The 21,955-nt window shown below is 37.2% G+C and overlaps 1 protein-coding gene across 20 annotated transcripts in view; it reads right to left on the bottom strand.

Moving 5' to 3' along the window:
* Positions 1–21,955, bottom strand: part of SOX6 (SRY-box transcription factor 6) — a 472,980-nt gene that overhangs the window by 75,096 nt on the left and 375,929 nt on the right. For 16 of the 20 annotated variants that reach the window (XM_040989053.1, XM_040989047.1, XM_040989045.1 and 13 more), the window contains 3 exons: positions 12,431–12,580; positions 6,396–6,579; positions 3,258–3,445 (listed from right to left, as the gene is read on the bottom strand). In XM_040989053.1, coding sequence (XP_040844987.1) covers positions 3,258–3,445; positions 6,396–6,579; positions 12,431–12,580 — 522 coding nt within the window. The remainder of the gene's footprint in view (positions 1–3,257; positions 3,446–6,395; positions 6,580–12,430; positions 12,581–21,955) is intronic. The other 4 variants (XM_040989044.1, XM_040989059.1, XM_040989060.1 and 1 more) reach the window with 2 other exon arrangements.

Here is a 21,955-nt window from a genome sequence, read left to right as displayed (position 1 = left end):
AGGAACTGAGCTGGCTGTATTCACACATATTTTCATTGCAATCTAAATTGTTATACTCACTTCACAGATGAAGAAATTGAGGTTCAGCTAAGTTAATCAACCCCCCAAATATCACACAATGGATAAGTGACTACTGCTAAGAATATATATTTTTAAACTCATTAATGATTTCTCATTTATGTCAAAGAAATTTCTGAATCTCTAATGATTGTTACTACTCAACAAAAATTTGTGAATAATTAATGGCAGTTGATGGGGGTGAATAGGGTGATGAGCTCTTTCACTACACTTTTATGTATTATTAGAACTAGCAGCAACCATATATTACTTTCATTTGAAGACTAATAAATAAAAGTAACAAAAAATCTGAATTTTAAAAAAAGATTCTCAATGATATACTTCTCAAACTAACTTTAGGATTATCCCTTGGTAAAGTTGTGAACTATGAGATGGTCACTATCTGAATCCTATCTCTCATTTTTAATATAATGTCCCATTCAGAGTCTCTACACATCACAAGATAGGATCTTATAAAGTTATTCATATTAAGATTAAGCTTATTATTTTGTGGTGTTTTCACTGGGCAAAGACTGTATTCTGGGTCTTAAAAAGATAACTGTTTATTTCTAATATCAGTATGGTAAAATAGGCTTTGGGATAAAACTTTTCTTTTCCTGTGGTCCTGAAACCACACTCTGTACATAACCATTTACTCAGGCAACTCTTAGGGGAGGGCTCTGCCTTGGGAACAGCTGCCAAAGTTCTAAACTGGGATGAAACACTTGGTGGGGAGAGGAGCATTTAATTATGGAGCAGAAACTGACTGGCATGTGCATGACTAAGCCTGAATATATAAAAGTTTATGGCTTAACAGGCACCAAAAGACCCACCACCATTTTATATATGTATATATAATGGTAAAAATCAGTAACTCAGTGAAGTACAATTTGAGGGTAAAATCAAATTCTTTACTAAGCTAGGTCTGGGAACTCAGCATTCTTTCAGAGCTAAGCTTCCTGATCTGTTTGAGAGCTTTGATCATATGCATACTTGGAGACTACCATCATGCTGTCATTCTCATCCACCCTGCCCCAGCTCCTTACCCTCCAGCTGTTGCTTATCATGGCCAAAGTCCATTGGAGAATAATCATGAATTAGACAAGAAGTTTATTTGGTATGAACAAGTGGCTATGTGTCCCCTAATGAGCTGTATCGTATCTCCCCAAAGGGGTATGTTCAAGGCTTAATCTTTGGTTCCTGTTAATGTGACCTTATTTGTAGAGTCCTTGTAGAGGTAGTAAAGATATAACAAGGTCACACAATATTAAGTTGGGCCCTAAATGCAAAGACTGATATCCTTATAAGGAAAGGGAGATTTGGGGACATAAAGACAAACACATAGAAAGAAGGCAGCTAATAAGAGAAAAGCAGAATTACAACAGCATAGATCTAAGCCAGGGAATCACAAGGATTTCCAGCAACCATCCAAAGCTACAAAAAGGCCAGGGAGAATTCTCTAGTGCGTTCTGAGGGTGCATGACCATATCAACAGCTTGGCTTGGGATTGGCCTCCAGCACTTTCAGACAGTATCTGTTGTTTTAATCAACACAGTTTGTAGTTGTCCAGCACAGCAGCCCATATTCTCAGACTATCTCATCATCATATCTTTTGAAAAAGGAAACTCAGAAAACAAATGCAGAACATACCAGCACCCTGATTATAGTTATATGTGTAGAGGCTTGAGTAACAACACACATGACCACTTGCCTCCCCCATGACCTTGTACACAGTATTTTAAAATTCCTTCTAGAAATATAAGAAACAACAAGTTTATTCGGTGTCTCTGCATCTATGTACTGAAACAAAGAGGAAGGTCTTGGCTGTGACTTCATATGTTCTATTCTTAGACTTCACTGAACCAGTGTACAAAGAGAAATGTATTTTTAAGTTTTGCTCTAGAATATTACCTCAGACATTGTCCATCATGGCATACATTTGCCCCTATATAATTCCCATGTTTGAAAAAGATTCTCAAAACAACTCTTTCAGTACTGGGAAAGTATTTTTATCTCTCTTTTTTTTTTTTTTAAATAGCATGCTTCACTCCACCAGATAATTAGAATTTTTCACCCAATCTACTACAATAACTTTTCAACTCTCCCTCTAGTTCCATTCTTAACCTTCCCTGGCCCACTCTTCCTCAGTAGGCAGACTGGTTCTTTTATATGTAAATCAAGTGGTGTTAATGCCCTGGACAAAACCATTTGGGGAATTTCCATCAGTCAGAACAAAATGAAAAGCACTTTCAGGGTCCATCCAGGCTATCTAACATGCTCTGCCCTGAGTTACCACTTTTATTTCATCCCCTCCAACTTTGCCTTTTCTATTGCCATACCTGTCACCCCAGCCAACTTCTTGATGGTCCTACAGTCTGGGCATCTACACTTGCAATGCACTTCCTGCTCTTCAAAGAGCTTGCACCATTATTTAGTTCAAGGCTTAACTTGATTTCACTTCCTTTGAGAACCCTTCTCATTTCTTCCAACATCACAACCTCAAAACTGTCCATTCCCTTAACTGGATTCGATTTTTATTATGTTGTATACTCACTTCCTGATGTTACATTATATACTTAATTATCTATTTCTTCATTGCCTGTGTCACCTTATTAGGATGTCAGGTCTATGAAAGGAGCAGAGATTTTTGTCAGTTTCACACACTGCTGTATCTCTAGTTCCTACAACAGTCTATCATGAAACAGGCATTCAGCACCAATTTCCTGAATCAAAAAAGTAAACAAATGCATTTTGCAAATATGTTGCTTGGTTTTCTGCCCTGGTTTATTAGAAACCTGAGTATTAAGTTTAATGGTGATTTTTAGTCTCATAATAGCCTTCATTGTGAGCATATATGTTTTATCTTTTTAAAATACTCTGATAGTCTCACCATATTACAAACATTTATTGTAAGAGTCCTCCACATATTTCAGAATGTGAAAGACAGGCATACTAATAAACCAAGTGGATACCTGGGTGGCAACCTGCGCTGAATGGGAAAGGGTGTACTTGTTATTGAGTCATAATGGTGAAATATGATACATGACAAATTTTAGTCAAAAAAAAAAAGATAGTTCTCCAGGGTGAAGCCTTGAACTTTAGCTGCAAGTTGATACTTGTACACCTGGAAAGAGCGAGAGAGTAAGCCAGGCCATCTCTCTCTTCTAGCAGATCCAGTGAAGGAGGGAAACAAGTTTTACCTTTTCACTCCTGCAGTTGTTCAGCCCCGTATTATTCATGGAGGACAGTTTCCCATCAACACCATGTGGCTGTTGTTGCTGTTGCTCGCGCTGGATCTGTTCTCGCATCTTCCGAGCTTCCTGAATGGCTTTCATCACTGTGTCCTGATCCCCAAACAGGGCAGGGGAGTTGAGACTGGACAGAATATCTGCATACACAGGATGTATTATTAGAGGTTTGTGAGTTAGACCCCTAAGTACCACTCCTATCCGCAGCCCTGTAGAACATTGCATTCTGGGAACAAGGCAGTGACACATTTGTTACTGAGAAATAGCATGATATTACTCATAGTGCAAAGGAAATCAAGACAAAGCAATTTGGACTGGGTATTTTGTTAGGCACTGGAGGACATTCCAGCATTCAATCCTATCTGAGTTCTTTCTACCGACATCATCCACAGACCAATTCTGCTACATGCCCATTGTGTCTGCTGGATCAAGATACTTGTGTTTACATCTACAGTGTGTGTGCAATCTAGCCCTTTTAGTGGGCACTGGCAGTAGGAAGGGGCATGAGGGGAGAGGGGAGGTAGAAATGTCTGTCTGGGTTGCTCAAGTATAGCTGGTGTGCTAATGTAGAAAAGCTGTTTCTGGACTAGTAGAAAACAAATCTGTGAGACTACAAACGTAATTTGGTGCCATCTGTATCTGTGTTCACACATCTACTGCAGGAGAGAGGGGGCGGGAAGCACACACCAGACTCTCCAGTCCCCAATTGCTGGCTGCTTAATGAAGCATTCTTCCCATCACGTTGCCTCAGTTGTTTACCAAGAGAATGACAACTCCTTCCCCACCCCCAACTTGCACACCCACTGCTCTCAGCCCCATATCATGACAGGAAAGCTCTCTGTGTGGGGATGGCTTTCACATAAATACAAAGCTCCAAATAAAGTGAGAATAAATATTTACTTTCCCGACATCCCATGGGACACAGACCAAAAAAATGAAAAGTGAAACAAATTTTTCTTGATAACCAGCATTTACTGTAGATAAAATTAATTATGTAGACAAGAAGAACACAATCACTTGATGACTGATTTCAACTGCTCTGGTCAACTAACGTTGGCATGGTCCACTTGTGTGAGGCCTGGTACGAGCATTTCACTGCATGTGTGTATGTACACACGTGCATACTGCACACAGAAGAAACAGAGGAAACCACACTACGATCAAGCTCACTTCGTGTGTTGCATATGCAATACATATACATATGTGTTCATGTTTAGGCAAAAACACCCCAAGCGCTTATCAATGGAATGGAAAGTGTTTTTCTAAGTTAGTCACTCATTTAAAAATACACACACACATATATTTATGTATATACATATTTATACATATATTTATGTGTATATATATATATATATTTATATATACATACATAAAATCACATTTTCTGCTCTGGATTTACACTGATAAAAAGACTATTTTGATCCAATATCATCTGAATGAAGCTGTTAATCAAGCACAGGTGCTATTGCTTAAGCTTATGCTCTACAACATATGCAACATATGCACTGCTGAGGTTTAAACTCAGTACGAGAAGGCACACCGTAGTCATCACTGTATGATGATCAGTACAGCAGACAAATGCTTCTCAAGTAAAATTCAGAAGTGCATTCTAGGAGTACCATTTCAAGATCAAGTCTAGTATTTATCTTTGATATCCTTCTCTCTTTTTTAACAGCTTCCCAAAAGTCTAGCCATAGAATATTCTTCAAGTTCATATGCCATTAATGCTTGAGTTTGCTCTTCTGTGTGTATATTATACTACTGGGTTGGGATGGAAATCCTGGGTCTCCTGTATGGGGCAATCTGACTTGAAATAAGAAAAGGCTACTGAGTAGCTGCTATCTGTGCCACAAATATTACATTTCATCATCAGCAAGTTCACTTGGACTCAGTACTGCTCGGTAAATATTCCAGCTGTCATTTACTACAAGAACATTGGGTTATGTGTGGGAAGAGCTGGACTCCAGTCCTGGTTCTACTGGGGAACAGCTGCAGGACTGTGGACAAGCCAATCTGCCTCTAAGAACCACAATTTACTCTACCTGTTTAAAGAAGGTGATCATAAAAAGCTTCTGAACCCATTTGGTTACGGTGAGAAGTTAAATGATACAAAGCAGGCAAGAATTGGCTTTTAACCTGTAACAATAATCCATACTTGCAATTATTTCATCTGTTGTAATAAGTATTGCAGGCTGTAGGATTCAATGCTGCAAAGAATGTAATCGAGTGAAGAGACTTAAGGTCTAGTGTCTAGTCCCCTTGAAGCTTTCGGTCTTAATTCAGATATTAAGAGACTTCAAGTTAGTGACACAATGCTATCAAAGCAGCTCCTGATAGTTGCTTTCACATTTATTGTTTTACTATAAATATGCAAATATGTTAGTATTTGCTCCTTCTAATTGCTTAAAATGCCTTCCAGGTACTGTATACTGTGCTATGTGCTTTCTCTGAGTTTTTCTCCTGCAATCTTTATTCTCTTCAAACTAGGTAACATTCCCTTGTGGAGACTGGAAATGGAATTTTAAGGAATTAAGTAATCTTCCCAAAGTTACATATCTGAGTCCAAACTGTCTCCTTTCAAATCCATATTTTCTCTTCTATGCTGTACTTTTTTACGCAAGGGTATGAATATCCTTAGACATCCTTGGCAAGCTGTAGAGGAGTACATGTCTTCCTAGATACCAACTGTATCTGACACATGTCATTAAAGTGTGCCATTCATATTTGTTCTGATGTTAAACAAATACAGGAAAATGTATTGAAATTACCTATATTTTAAAAAGAAAATACAGAATTTCACAGAAAATTTAGACTTTGAAGGCAGGCAGGTTCTCAGCCTGTGGGCACTTATAGAACAAACATCCTCTAGGTCTATGAGTTGTGGGCTCTCAAGCATCTACTCCAGTAGGATTTTCACTGTGCTCTCCAAAAATGTCTAGTCAACCAAATACTAAACTGTACAATGCTTCAGTGGAAAAGTTGAGTATTGTCTTGTGCAGCGGGTAACTCTGGTAACAAAGGATCACACATTACTCAACAAGTGAACTTTCTTTCAACTAGTCCCTTCCTGGTGCTGACTTTCCCATTTACCTAAAGAGGATCCTCTTCCCAAGCTTCCTCCAATGGGGCTGGGGATGCTGCTTTTGTTTGGCAGATTGACGGGGCTGGTTTTGCTGGCTGGGAAGAGGCTCTGGGTGGGAGACGTTGGGGACTTCACAGGCTCAGCTGTCTTGGGTCGGGATGAGAGGTTCAGCGGCTGCGCTGCAGCTTCATCCTGCCAGAGTTTAACATAAGCAATTATTAAAAAAAAAAAAAGACAAATGAAGCACATTATCACTTCGTAAGCCACAGTTATTTTACACCTCAGAGACAATGCCACATTCTACTACAATAATAACAAAAGAAGCTAATTATCTACCTCCTTGAAGATTCAATGGAAGGAAACCTCATTAATTTCCCTGTGTTATGCTTCTATTTACATTAACTGTGTAGTTGGATCATTTTTTTGCCAAATTAAAATCTGAATTAGCTCACATTACAGCTTAATTTCCTAATGTGTTTTCGGGGATCTAAATTAACCTAGGGCATTTACAAAGAATTATTTAAAATTTCAGCAGCTCTGTAGTGCTTTTGTGTTATTCGCTCTGAAAAGTTCCTGTAACTATAAATAGTGCCTGTGGCTAATTTTTTAATATATATTTTAAATCAAACAATAGAAAGTACTTTAAAAATGGAAACATAGAAATCCTTCCCATCTCCAGGGCTGCTGCCCAGGGAGCTGCACACCGCAGCCTGGAGTCTATGTGGTTTTTTGGATGTGGGTACTCTTTATGGTCTATATTCTGGTCCTTATTCATGTTTAAAATTAATTCTTAAAAGAGCAAGCATGCATTATAATTATGTTTTACATACCATGCTATAAGCAATTTATTTTCATGTTTAAAATGCAACTCATTGTATTCTCTGCTACATGTATTTACAGAAAGCCTATTTTAAGATGCATGTCCTTCAACACAGATCACAGTACTCAAATGTCTAACTTGAAACTCCAGTTGGGCTAAGATCTGAAAGCTGAACTCCTTGACTCTATTTTGCTTCATTTATCCTGTCAAAGAATATCAACAGCAACACTTCTGTTCTTCTGGAAATGTAGCTGAAATTTGAACACATTCATCTAGATGTTTTAAGATTTGTTTTAAGATTATTGTGTTCTGAAATAAAATTGGCAGCAAATGGTAGCTCCCATTTACTTCTGAGGAGGAAGAGAGAACTTGCATTTCATATCACTGTCTAAAGCATACAACAATTGAGAGACAGGACAGATTCTCTCCGGTAAACATACCGGGTTACTGTGCCCAATTTATTCATTGGAAAAAGAGAGCCAAATATTAGAACTTCTCTAAGGTCTCTTTCAGTAGTAATGTCACCGAATAAGGAAGAACATAAAGATGCCAGAAAATATTATTAGGGAGGAAGAATTATAAAGTAGAAAAAAAACATGCACAGAGAGGCAGTGATGTGCCAACTACCTTCTTTACATATTTTCACATAGACATCTATTAGCTTATTTAACCATCAATAACACTATGAGGCTGGGTAGTGTTAGGTTAAGCTTATAAATAGGGAAATGAAAAAGCAATAAAAGTTACTTGTCAGAGGCGTTATATAGAGGAATAGAATTTGAGTTTTCATTTACTGGATTCCAAATCTCAGGCCCCTTTTCTGCTAATCTATCAGAAAACAAATCAACTGTTTGCTCATTCAGAGAGGCTCTATGTTTTTATCTTTCACTTTTTTGTCTTGCTAGGAAATAGGTCACCAGTCATGTCTATGTTGCAATGTACTTTTATCTATATTTAGTTTAGGACACGTTCTCAGAAAACAGGAGTATATCCATTACAAATGTCAAAATTATCCAATGTACCTTAACTTGCAATTAACCTGCTTTGTTGTTTCTTCACTCATATCTAAATAATAGTGATTTATATGTTAGGTGTTCAACTAGTTTACTTCATACTTTCTACATCTGAGGTTCATTGAGCTTATAAAATCCATGAACTCAGTAGTTTTATAAAATCTGGAAAGCTTTCTGAAGGACAAAGTTCTCCTCCTCCTTCTGGGCCTCCAGTTGCACGTGCTAGTGCATTGGATTCTGTCTGGGAAAACCTATTTCTACAGGCTTCATTTTTTAGAGTTTTATTGTTATATTTTCAAGTTCACTAAGCTTTTCCTTTTTAAAAAAGAATATAAGCTTGCATTTATTTGAAAGGTAGAATTATAGTGAGACAGAGGGATAGACAGATAGTAAAAGAGCTTCTATCCACTGGTTCATTTCCCAATTGGATACAAAAGCCATTGCTGGGCCAGGCTGAACTCATGAGCCTGGAATCCCATCTAGGTTTCCCACATGTATAGTTAGTGTCGAAGCAGTTGGTGCATCTTCTGCTGCTTTCCAAGGCATGTTAGCAGGAAGCTGGACAGGAAACAAAGCACTGGAACTTAAATCAGCACTTAGGTGGGACGCTGGCATCACAGCCGGTGGCTTAACCCACTGTGCCACACCAGATCCTCATTCATCTTTTCTAATGCAACATCTAGGCTCTTGTTACTACTATCCAGTGCATTTCTTTCCTCACAAACACTATAATTTTTATCTCCAGGTATTCAGTTTAGGTTTTGTATGTCTTGCCTTACTATACTCATGTTTTCATTTAGCTTCTTGAACATACAGAGCTCAGAAGTGGATGCCCTTTTTTCTTTTAAATACGCTCTAATTTATTACTGATTTGGATAATTAAATAACTGGTGCTTCTGCCAACACTGCCACTGAGCATGAACATCACCTACCAACTCCCAGGCAGGCAGTTCCCTTCCTGACTGACATAGACACACACCTGTGTGCTAAGCAAACTGGAGGAGAGCTAAGGCTCCCAAACAAGCTGTTCTCCTACAGAGGCATAAATATTATCTCAGATGATATATGCCTGTGGTCGACCTTCCAGAGCATTGAAATAATGCCTTTTATCAGTTTGTCAAGTATTGTAAGTGCTACCTCCTCACCTGGCTCTAGGTGGGAATCACTGAAAACGAATGTTATTTTTTTAACTGACTTATCTATTAATTCCATCATCTGTGTTTCCTGACATTTGCATCTATGATTGATTGTTTTCCTCATTGTTCATGTGTATTTGTTTTTTAATATGATGTTTATTTATTTGTTGCTGCCTTGCATGCCTAGTGATTATCACATGGGTGCTACATATGGTGAGCTTACATTGACGGGTACTAAAGTTCAAATAGTTATCTAAATAGTTGTGGACTTTATTCTGCGAAGTAGATCAATTTAATATGCTTTAGGTTTACTTTTCTGTTTAGACAGGTATGTTCAGAATAGCCAGTGATGCAGGGATACTCTGACTGCAGCAGGAGGGAATATCTTTCTGTGCACTCTGTTTTTACTATTCCACACTTCAGACGCTCTTTCCACTCCAGCAAATGGGAATGTGAACCATTCCTGTTCCATTGTTCACTTGGCAACTGCTTTTCCTGCAGCATTCAGGCGGTCATGGGGAATTTCCTCACACACACGTGCTCATCAGTAGTCAGGTTAACCTTGCACACATCCTTGGTGTGCTGCCTTTGTTTCTCTGCACAGTTCACATCTCTGGTACCACACACGTTCTAAGTCATCCTCCGTAAGCTCTGTCTCCTGGCTCAGGGAGTCTGCTTAGCTCCTCACACAACTGTTTGGATTCAGCTCCTGTTGTCCCTGGTTTCTCTGTCTGAAAACTACCATTTCATTAAAGCAAAACAAAACAAAACAAAACTCTCCTGAGCTTTCATTGTTTAAGCGGGGAGAGTACTGCTGATCCCTGAGTCTCCACCATGTTTTGCAATGGAAATACTCTAGACATTTAGTTAGATCTGTTTGGGCATACAACTAAGATATTTCATTTGCAGCCACTAAAACTGCCACATAGTTTGTTTTTTATTATTATCATCATGAACGTTACTACCATCATCACCACAACTGACATTGATGTGATTCTCACCTTTTGAGTACAGCATGTATTAATATCATTTAAGAGTCACTCATAATGTTAACTCCCGTTTTATTGAGGAGAAAACTAAGGTTGAAGGAAATGAGTAGTAACTTTCCCAACTTTCAAGAGTGTAAAAGCAGCAGAACTGGGTATCTGGACAGAAATAATCTGATTTCTAATAGTGACAGTTGTAGTAGATAAGAAGTCTAGGGCAAAGAAGATGCATATTTTTATTACTTTCAGAAAATTCTAGATAGCTTCATGTTTGAATTTAAAATAAGTGCTTGTGTTATATACTAAGTGAAAGAAATTGACAACAGAAACATGAAAAATTTTGGTAACCATAATTCTTTCACTAAGCAAACTCATAAGATCATTTTCAGAATTTCTTCAATAATAGATAGGAGCTATTTTTAAATTTAAAACATTTGCCGTATGTCTTGGTTTATATATTTTTCCCACATATACAATAAGCAATCCAAGTATAAGAAATGTTTCCTTTGTTATTAATATAACATACAGTCAAGTCAAATTATATGGAGAACTCCCTAAGAATTTGCATGTGGTCAATGAGTAATAAAATTCAGTTGGCCCACAAAGAAGGAATGGTAAAAGCAGATATAAACTAGAATTTAACCAAGGAATATTTTACTCATCCTGTTAAAGCTTGGTTTGGTACAGTTCCAGTTGGCCAACCTACTTACAAAATGACTTTTCATGTTCGGATGTTCAATATTCAATATCTCAAGTCACTGATGTTTGATGTGTTCATATTCTAACAACTATGATTAAACAAAGTGCCTTGGTTTGGAATGAAGTGTTCTGACTCTTATTCATGAACATAAACTCAGAGAAGACAAAATAATAGGTTTCCATAAATAATGCTGCTTTTTGAAATCAGGCTGCCTATTGTCATTTCTCAGTGTTCCTACCAACAAAATATAAGAGTTCATCTGTTTCCTTGGGTAATATAAACGAATGAGTGGCATTAAATGAATTCCTTTGTGTGGAGAAGAGGCAGAATTATCTTAATGATGATCACTTTTTCAATCTTTGATATTTGGAGGTCTTTCTTAAAGACCTTTCTGAAATCTCAAAGGTCATATCTGCAAATTTTAGAAAATAAAGCAACCTCAGTGACTGTGTGGCATCTGAGCATTTGTGTAGCCAACACTGAGTTTGGCTGGCTTCAGCCATCTTGCATATGAAGATCTAATAACTGCAACACTTACCTAAATGTAATATTTTGGTTGCATCAGAACTGACTATGACTCAGTATATCCTTACATACAGACAACTCAATCATTTTCTTCTTTGAACTGTCTGAATTTTCTAATTCAATAGAGAAGGCAAACACAATCAGTACCACATACAGGTACCAGCTGCAGCACCAGATTGGAACTGCTCATCGATTTCCTTCTGTAGCCAGGTAATGTGCCTTTTGGTTATTTGGTTTCAAGAAACTGGAAATCCGTGAAGAAAGGCATTGGTTAAGGCTCCAGATATTAAGGATAAATGAGCTTTGGACTAGCACAACTGCAGGGCATCAAGCTAGAATCAAGCAATGACACCACCCATTTCTTGGAGCCCACATTTGCAACCAGTTTGGAGAGATCTTCATCAGCAAACCATAAAAGGCCCTGCATTTGATTCCTTTTTGTCCTCATTTTTAAAATGTGAGGCTTCACGGTCCTCCTTCTCTGGTGCTAAAGGCTGTCTGCCCACCTGTTTAGATAACACGAAGAGAAGTGTCACAAGAATATGACAAAAGTTAGAAATAAAACTGTGGCTATTCATGCCAAAGAGCATTGAAAAATAAAAGCCAAAAACCAAAGAGGAAAAGACTCTTGAGAAGCGCATTCTTAGATTTAGGTAAAGATCTCACAATATGGCACTATTGTTATGAAAAGGGAACACCTGTTTCTCAATGCTCTGTCATGAAATTTACCACAAAGAGGAGCATTTTGGTGTTCCTCCATGTTGCTGTGCTTCCTGCTGTTTATTTCTAACATACCCTGCTTCGCTACCTTTCTTGCGAAGCTTTTTTTCCAAACTGTTTCCACAATTCTGCAAAGCAAGTACCTTAACTTGAGTTACAGGGCTGGTCCCTCTCTTTTCATTTTTTATCCCAGTAGGTGACACTGCCCCTGCTGTGTTTGGTGGCTGTGGAGTTGACGGCATCTTTGCTCCAGGTGACACCTGCATGCTGGCCAGCTGAGCTGCATAGAGCTGCTGCAAAACAGGGAAGACAAACATTGATCTCTTTTAAATGCAGCTGAAATGGAGTTTAAAAAAATTACCATATTGTTAGCTAACTATTTCTCTGACGGTCTTACAAATTCTCTACTTGAAAAAAGTATATAAGAAAACAACAAATAATATAACAGAAAAAAAGGTGGGGGGAGGGCAACACAGGTACTGGATCCATGGTTGTCTACCTGGTCCCCCTAGCAACATTATGGCCCTGGACAAAGAACTTGATCTCTCTAGAATTCGATTTCTTCAACTATATTCAAAGCAATTTAACTATGTTGTTACTGCTTGATTCCCAATGCAAACCAGGTGAAAAAGAGCTGCATTCACACCCCAGAACAGATCATAAGCTTTTCTGAGGTTCTGCCCTATCCCAGGTTTATTTTCATTGTATTCCCATATACTGTGTGAACTATCTGAAGTATTTTCTATAGTTCTGGGGAAACCAATGATCTTTTAATTGTCGCTGTTCAGCTGAAAGAGGTTCCTTCTTCCATAGGCATGACAAGCAGAAAATTCCAATATTAATCTCAAGATGCACTGATTTAGCTGAATTTGAACCAGATCTTGAAATTCACATGGGCCAATCCATTTTTATATGAGTTTAATGTTTATCAAAGTAATTCTTATAGGCTTACACATTTAATAGTACTTTAAAAGACTTAAAAACAAACGAGCAACAACAAAATTAGCACAGCCAATGGCATGACTGAAATGTACAAGGCACAGTCTCTAACACAAGGCATATTGACCTTTGTTTTCTCTTCCCAGTCCTTCGTAGTTTATCACTCTGCTCTGCGGGGACATCCCCTTCTACCCATTTAAATGCTTTGACTGGTGTTTATTTCATTACTTGTATAATGCTTATTTTGCTATATCCTAACCTATCAAGAAAGATTAGCTTTTTTTTTTTAACAATACTAACCCCATATGTGTTCTTACACATCCCTACTTAATCTCCTAATGTTAATATCACAAATTTTAAAATAGTTTACATTTTTTTTTACTTTATCAAGACACTATTTACAGTGGAAGCGCATAGTAACATTCATTTAACTTTCTCAATTTTAAAAATTTTGTTGGGTTTAATATTTGCCTCATTCTTGGGTTTCCTAACATTTACATAACTCCTAGAAACTCATAGGGCTGGCATCATGGCTCAGTTGGCTAATCTTCTGCTACAAGCCTCCACTACCACTACATTCCATGAATGTACTGGTTCATGTCCCAGCTGCTCCACCTCCCATCCAATTTCTTGCTTATGGCCTGCAAAAGCACTGGTGCAAAGCCCAAAGCCTTGCAACCCTGAACCTGTGTGGGAGACCCAGAGGATGTTCTTGGCTTCAGATCAGTTCAGCTCCAGCCGTTGAGGCCATTTGGGGAGTGAACTAGTATATCGAAGATCATTTTGTCTCTCTGTAGAGTTGCCTTTCAAGTAAAGATAAATAGATCTTTGTTAAAAATAAACTAATCCCCAAACTCTTCAAGAGATCAGCAAAACTCGACCCAATATGGCTGGAAAGATCAAGTCATCTGTGGATTCTATTTTTTTCCTTGGAGTCATTCTTCTTGGAATTCCATTTATTCTTGCTCCAATCTGACCTGCTTTATTCTTTAGGCCTACTGCAATTCAATGATAGCTGGAATTCCTCTTGCGTCTCCTTGTAGTGGATTCTGCATTTCATGCAAATGCTTTCCTGTTAGTTAACTAGCAGTCTCCTTTTGGTAGAGTACATTGTCCAGGAGCTACCTGAGAAAGATGCTGGTGAACTTTTTTATTTTTTAAAAATGATCGTTTCAGGAAAAACACTTCTATTATATTGCACATACTGGAGTATAGAAGTCCAAGTGTGAAGTAATTTTTCCTTTGAGTTCCAAAGATCCTGGGTTCACTCGTGTTGCTAAAAAAGAATGGCATCATTCTAATCTCTTTGCTTTGTATGCAATCTATTTTCTCCTCAAAAATTATTAAATTCTCCCTTTTATAACAAGTGCTTCTGAAATTCCACTATAACTTTCTTTTGTTGAATTTCAGTTATTATCTGAACATTTACCCAGCTCTTTCAATCTATAAATGCATGTCTTATTTTTTTTTAAAGATTTATTTTTATTATGTTTTTATTGGAAAGGCAGATATACAGAGAGGAGAGACAGAGAAGATCTTCCGTCCGATGATTCACTCCCCAAGTGAGCGCAATGGCCGATGCTGTGCCGATCCAAAGCCAGGAGCCTCTTCCAGGTCTCCCACGCGGGTGCAGGGTCCCAAAGCTTTGGGCTGTCCTCGACTGCCTTCCCAGGCCACAAGCAGGGAGCTGGAAGGGAAGTGGGGCTGGCGGGATAGAACCGGCGCCCATATGGGATCCCAGGTGTGCAAGGCGAGGACCTTAACCACTTGTGCCACCGCGCCGGGCCCAATGCATGTCTTATAATTCTAGGAAACTATTGGATATTTTTAATAATTTACTCCCTTCTGTTTTCTTCCTTAAACTTAAGTAAATATTGTAAATATTGGACTTCCTTATTAACTCTCTATCTTCCTCATTTTTTCTTGTTATCACTTTTTGAAATTTGACATACTCTCTGTTCTTTTTCAACTTCATTTATCAGCATTTCCATGCATTTTACAAATTTCTGCTATTACTGTTGTTAAGATGCTGCTCTTTTGATCTCTGATAGCTTTTTCTGGCACTGTCCTGTTGTCTACTCATCCTAATGATGTTAACTATGACTTTGGGAATTATTTTTGTTTTCTGTTGTGTGAGTTGTTGTGTCTTCTCCCAAGCTCTTTAATGCTACCAGCTTTTCTCAAGTCTCTGGTGTTCACTCATTGTTGGTTCATATCTAAGTCTGACATACTTAAAAGTTGAGTATGGTGATAAGTTTATAGACTGATGGGTTCCAGCATTAAATCAGCTTTTTCATGGGTGAACCAAAATGTCAGGATCAAATGTCATTTCTCCTACACTAGACCATTTTCTTGAAACTCTCCAAATTTCACCTTATTTCAGATACAGTCTTATGTGCCATCATTAAATGAGCAAAGCAGGAGAGACAGTTGGGAGATCTTATTCTTTGATTTATCTATGTAATTCCTCTATTTTCCAAATGTCATTGTTCATTCTCAACTATGTCTGCAACACAAAAATCTCAAGTTCAATTCACCATGAGGATAAACCTCCCATGCTTTGCCTAGTTATGTATTTGGTGATTACTGCAGAGCATGAAGTTAGATAAGAATTACACCGATTTTTAACTTTTGTTTACTTCTACCTCTTATCGTTGCCTTCAATGATACATGATGGCTTCAATTTATAAGTATTTCAAAGGTTCAGTTCCCATGTGGGCTTGATTCTTTTGTGGCTTTATAATCTTAAAGCTTGGGTATCAGCATTCCCTTCCTGCTAAGAAAGTTGTAATTCATCTGTTCACATTTGCACACTTCAAAATAAATTTGGTTTTGCTTTCTATTTCTACTTGAAGGTTTACACCTGACATTTCTAAATGGTCAATTAATTAGGATTTGAATAAAATTAACAATAAATAAACAAATGTGTAAATGTGCCATGGCTAACCAGAAGTCATAAAACTCTAATCTTAACACTATTTAGTGCTAGAAAGTTTCATTCAATTACTTTCTTTTCCTCTTATACTCAAGATTAAGCCATTACCTGGATAATCACATTTTTGTAATAATACATAAAAAACTTCCGAGTTCATCAATCACAGCGAAAAAAGAGTTCAAACTCTGCCATATTAGTAGGGGAGAGAAAACAGGTGGTTTGTATGTAATTTTGAGCATTACTATCATTCAGATGGACAAATAAAAAAAATTACAGTAATCAAAAACAGACCTTTCAGCACATGTAATTAAATGAAAGCTTAATAAAGAATAATTTGCAAGAACCAGATGTGCTTATGTCATGATTGTTGCTTTCTTTGGAACAATTTTTCTAATATAACAAGCCTCTAAAGAAATTAAAGTTTCATAATTCTGTATGCAATGACTCAGTGGCAAGAAAAATTCACAAGCAAGAGTCAATCAAACTGCTAGAATTTAGGCCAAAAAAAAAAAAAAAAAGAAAAGAAATGAGAGAGAGACAGTCTTTTTCATTCCATTTTTATTCTGTTGTATGTTTTTCCTTTGAAATTCACCCAGGTGTCTACAAAATGGGACAGCTTCCATAAATTTTCCGCTTGAGTCAGACTAGTGAAAAAAGTTCTACACTGAAAGTGAAGGAGATGATGGGAAATTTAAAAAGTGTTGGCTATCTAGCAGCTGGTATCTAGTCAATGTAGCCTACTAGTGAGTACTACTGTGTCATAAAATCTTACAGAGGCACAAGTCCCCAGACACGGAACATGCTTCCATTCTATTTCAAATCATTCAAAAGATCAAAAGACTCCATTCTACCCAACCTTGAGTTCTTCAGGGAACTCAACTAATGAAAAAATGCATGGCAACAATTCTTTGGTAATAATAAAACTTTTTAAAAGTATTGACTCAAGTCAGTGATCCTTCAGACTGATTGAATAATAGTCACTTTGCATAGACACAGTAGTGTTAATTCCTTTCCTAAATCCCAACTATTTTAATCCCATTTCCAGTAGACTCTATCTTTAGAGATATAAGATCCTAAAGATTCAGATTCCTCAGAGCTGGTTCTTGTGATGTGTGGATTAATGATGTATCAACCACAAGAACAAGGGCACCATTCCACAAAACATAGAGCTGAGTAGACTATTCAGTAGGGTATCAGTTAACATAAAAAGAATCTTGACATAATATCAGAAAATGAGATGGGATCCACTGAAAAGCTAAAAGGCACTCATTTTATTTTAATTACAAGCAACATTATCATCATATTGAATATTTTATATTTTACTTGGGTGATAAAAACATCATTGCTTGAATACATATAAATTCACAGAACAATTCAAACCTCATTGTCTAATCTAACTGCAATCGAATTAAATGTGCTCTACATGTAAGTTTTGTGCTAGGAGTTAAAGAGGATATAGTCTTGCACCAAGTATACAGTCCTGTAAGAGATTTAAATGACAGCTCCTTAACACTTGATTTGTACCTTCTTGAGGTACTTACCACTTTTCAAATATTAGGTGGTTTAATTTTAAATATGTATCTTAATATGCTTGGTATACCGTAAGCTTACTGAAGAAAAGATCAATGTAATTATTTTTTGAATACCTAGCTCTAACAATGGTGTCTTGCAAAGAACAGATACCAAGTCAATACTTTCCTAATGAATTAAATATATTGCAATCATTTCATGTTAGGAAGGATAGATGCAAATGAGGAAAAAGAAGTGGTACATGCTTATTTTTGTTATCTATACAATGGCCAATTTTATGATGTTGAATTTAACATCATAAAATCAAATCCACCCCATGTAAATTAAATTACGTATGGACTGGAATTGTGGTGCACTGGGTAAACCTGCTGCCTGCAATGCCAGCATCCACCTGAACATAGGTTCAAGTTCTAGCTGCTCTGCTTCTAATCCACTCCTGTTAAAACACCTGGGAAAGCAGCAGAGGATGGCCTAACTGCTTGGTCCCTGCATCCATGGGATACAGGAGAATATTCTGCCTCCTGGCTTCAAACTGGCCCATCTGGTGAGGCTGTAGCAGACAGAAGACTTTCTCTTTCTCTCTCTCTCTCTGTCTTTCCTGACTCTCTTTATAAGTCTGCCTTTCAAATAAATAAAATAAATATTTTTTAAAAATCAAATCACTTCACAAGAATGATTGTTTCGAAGTAATTTGTTGAAATGTTGACCAGAGAGTTGTTCAGTAACGACTGTCTTCACTCCTTTGTCTTGAAATTTCTAACACAAATTACAGTTTTTGAGCAGTAAGCAAGGACTAGTATTTATATTTCCACTCACTCTAGCTACTTACAAATTTTAAAGTTTACCTAATGCTACTGCATTTGTGAAAGAATATAAAATGCTGGTTAGTGTAACAAGTACTTTCAGTTAGGAAATCGCTTTGTAGACTAAAAGTTTAGGAAGGAGAAAGGCTAAACTTTAATGAGTTTGCAAAAGCAGCATTTTACATAATTCACAGATCATAGCTCATAGTCACAATGGTAGTAATAAAAATTATCATTCCTACCCAGCTCTGTTTTAAATAAATCAACAATACAGTAAAGCTTATAATAGACTTAGCCAAAGTCCAATAAATGTTTAAATTTTGATGAAGACTGGTTTGTAAATACAGATCTTTTTCTATTTCAATAGTGAAAAGGGCTCAATGATTGTTTAGGATATTGAACTATTTCTTTATTCAAGATTTATAAAGGCCATGCAGTGCATGCATTTAAAAATGAACCTAACTGAATTTTTTCATGATTATAAAATCACTCATATTTACTTAGTATTTTAAATAAGGTAGTTTGCATTAAAATTTTGATAAGCCAAACAATAAAATAATTGCCACACAGAGCTAAAGAAGCCTCCTATTTGCATTGAAAACTGATTTGAAGCAGGCAGAAGTACTAGAGCTAAAAACTTTCTAGTTATAATTTTAATATTTGTCAAAATATTACTTAAAGAAAAAGAAAAACTTGATATATGATGAAGCAACTTTCTTTCCTTTTTTTTAAAGATTCACTTATCTTTTTATCAGAGGTAGATTTACAGAGAGAAGGACAGAGAAAAACATCCCCCATCTTCCCAAGTGTCTACAATGGCTGGAGGGGAGCAGATCTGAAGCCAGGGGCCAGGAGCTTGCTCTATTTCTCCCATGTGGGTGCAGGGTTTAAAGGCTTTGAGCTGTCCTCTACTGTTTTCACAGGGAGCTGGATGGTAACCGGAGTAGCTGGAACAGGAAGTGGTGCCCATACGGGATCCCAGCACGTGCAAGGTGAGGATTTAGCCACTGGGGCAATTTTGCTAGGTCCAACTTTCTTTACTTTTCAATCACATTTCCAGCACTGAGTAACTTGTTCAATGACAAATATGTGTTAAATATTTACTAGCTGAATATTATGCTAAATATTGAGTAACTCAGAAGTGATCCTCCCTGTCTTATTACAGCTAATAAGAGAAATTTACATTAGACTGATGCTATGACATAACCATCAAATTATGGGTAGGACACATGCTGAGAAAGAAAATATTTCCTTTAATAGAGGCATTGAACATACTCAGGAGATCAGAATAGCTTCTCTAAGGAAATGACATTATGTAAGAATTATCCAGAAGTGAAAATTGATTTTAAAAAAAAACTTGAAAGAAGAAACAGCAAGTATTACGACTCTGAGGTGGAAAACAAGGCAGATTTTTTGAGTAATTTTTAAAAAGATGAATGCAGCAAGATTGTGAGAGTGTAAGGAGATGGGGTAGAGAGGCGCAGGCATCTGCTATGACACAGTACCATGAGTAATTAATAAACTACAGGGATATTTGCCTCAAGGTTCCGGAGGCTTGAGTATTCAGGATCATCAGGTCACACTGTCGAGGAACTTGTTCCTCCATAGGGCTGGCTTCTCATGGTAGAAGGGCCGAGGGATCTTCTCAGGCTGCTCCTGTGAGCTGGCTGTATTTGTCATGGCTCCATGCCCCTCAGCTCAGAAAAGCCCACCCTCTACTGCTATTTGCCTTGGCAGTGAGGATTTCAACACTTGACTTTTGGGTAGACGCAAACAATATGACTGTAGCAAGGTCATATTCATATTTTAAAAACTTATTCTGAGAGGTTTTTAGGAAGAACAATTAACTAAAGCAGGAAACAAAACTTTTCCCTGCTTTTTTACTAATTTATTTCTAATAAACTTTAAATGAATGGGCTTAAGACAGATCTGCAAAGACTTCACAAATCCATGCATATATACTCCTAGCAGTATTTCTAAGAGTTCAATGTCCTGAGATTAACCTTAAATACAAGCATTTTTTTTTTTTTCATTTAGCCCCTAGTGACACTTTAATAACCAAGTCTGCTTAGATGCACTATCAAGTGGCAGGTCCCACCAATCAAGTTCAGCACTTCTGTGAATTTCTTGAGTGTCTGTCAGTACACACACTGATTGACAACAAGACCTAAGAAATGTTTTGTAGCTGAGATTCCTGTTACATGATTACATTTTGGAAGAGAAGCATGCTTTGTCCCCACATACCCATTTTGATGTCAGTTATGATGGATATTGTCACAGAATATACACATTTACCACAACGTGAAATATGTTTACTTATACCAGCTTTCTACAATAAAACCATGTAAGAGATCTGCTGAAGAATGCCACCGAGATAAGTCATAAGGTCTTTCATCTTAATCATATGATCTTCACAATAGCACATAACTAATCATTCAATCATCACCCCTCTTCATTCATGTCTTAATTCAACAAATATATACTGAACATTCAGTCACCCAATATGCTAGACATTTTACATTTATTTCTTAAATTGTCCAAATAATTATATAAGATAGTGATGATTAGTTCACTCTCATCCAATATTCTTTCTGCTTGTAAAACTAAATTATTTAAAATAAGCCATCTAGTGAGTCTCTGAGAAAACTATTTCCTGTTCCAAGCGACTAAACAAAGATTATTGTCCAATAATAATTGACATTGTGACGCTCTACAGTCTGCTATTCTGAAATAGCAAAGTGAAGTTTCAGATTTACACAGGAAAGGGTATTACAAAATCCTCAAGTGAAGTAGAGTTCAGGGCAGCTCTTATCACTCTGAAGGTGGTAAGGCTCGTAATTTTTTTCTAGACAACTGACTTTTGCAACTAATCTTCAAATCATGGCTGATGAGATGGAAAGGACTATCCAGAGTTTTGGAAAACAACGTGAGAATTTGATGAAATGGAAATTGAAACGGACATTAAATTGCCATTTCTATGGTCCAATGTATGGAAAACAACAGAAGAAATCAGGCATCACTTTACATACCAAATTCTTCTTGGAATAGAATTGCTTGTGTTTTATCAGTTCAATGATAAAAGGTAACTTAAGGCAATTTGCCTCATCTGGGCCAGAGGTGGGGGAAAAATCCCCCCTGAAACACAACATCAATTGGAGAACGAAGAAAGAAAGAATAAGAGAAGATACTGTTCTTTAAAATGAGCTTCAAAAGCTGATCCTGAAATGTCTCTTATCTTTATATTCACCTCCCATTGGATGTGGTTCCACCTAATAGCTGGGAACCCTAAGAAGAGCCCATTTATCACAGTTGACATGTTGTTTTCTTGTATAACACACACAAGGTAAACAGAGGAAATCAGAGGAAACAGTGAACTAGGCAGTGAGGTGTTCATTATCGATGCTACCTAGCTCTAGGCCCCAAACAAAGTTCAGTTTTCTAGGGATATCCTGGACTCTGCT

The sequence above is a fragment of the Ochotona curzoniae genome, unplaced genomic scaffold (genome assembly GCF_017591425.1).
Source record: "Ochotona curzoniae isolate NIBS_2020 unplaced genomic scaffold, NIBS_Ocur_1.0 contig_517, whole genome shotgun sequence".
Lineage (NCBI taxonomy): Eukaryota > Metazoa > Chordata > Mammalia > Lagomorpha > Ochotonidae > Ochotona > Ochotona curzoniae.
The sequence above is the reverse complement of the archived record's forward strand: the minus strand, read 5'-3'. Positions and strand labels throughout refer to the sequence as shown.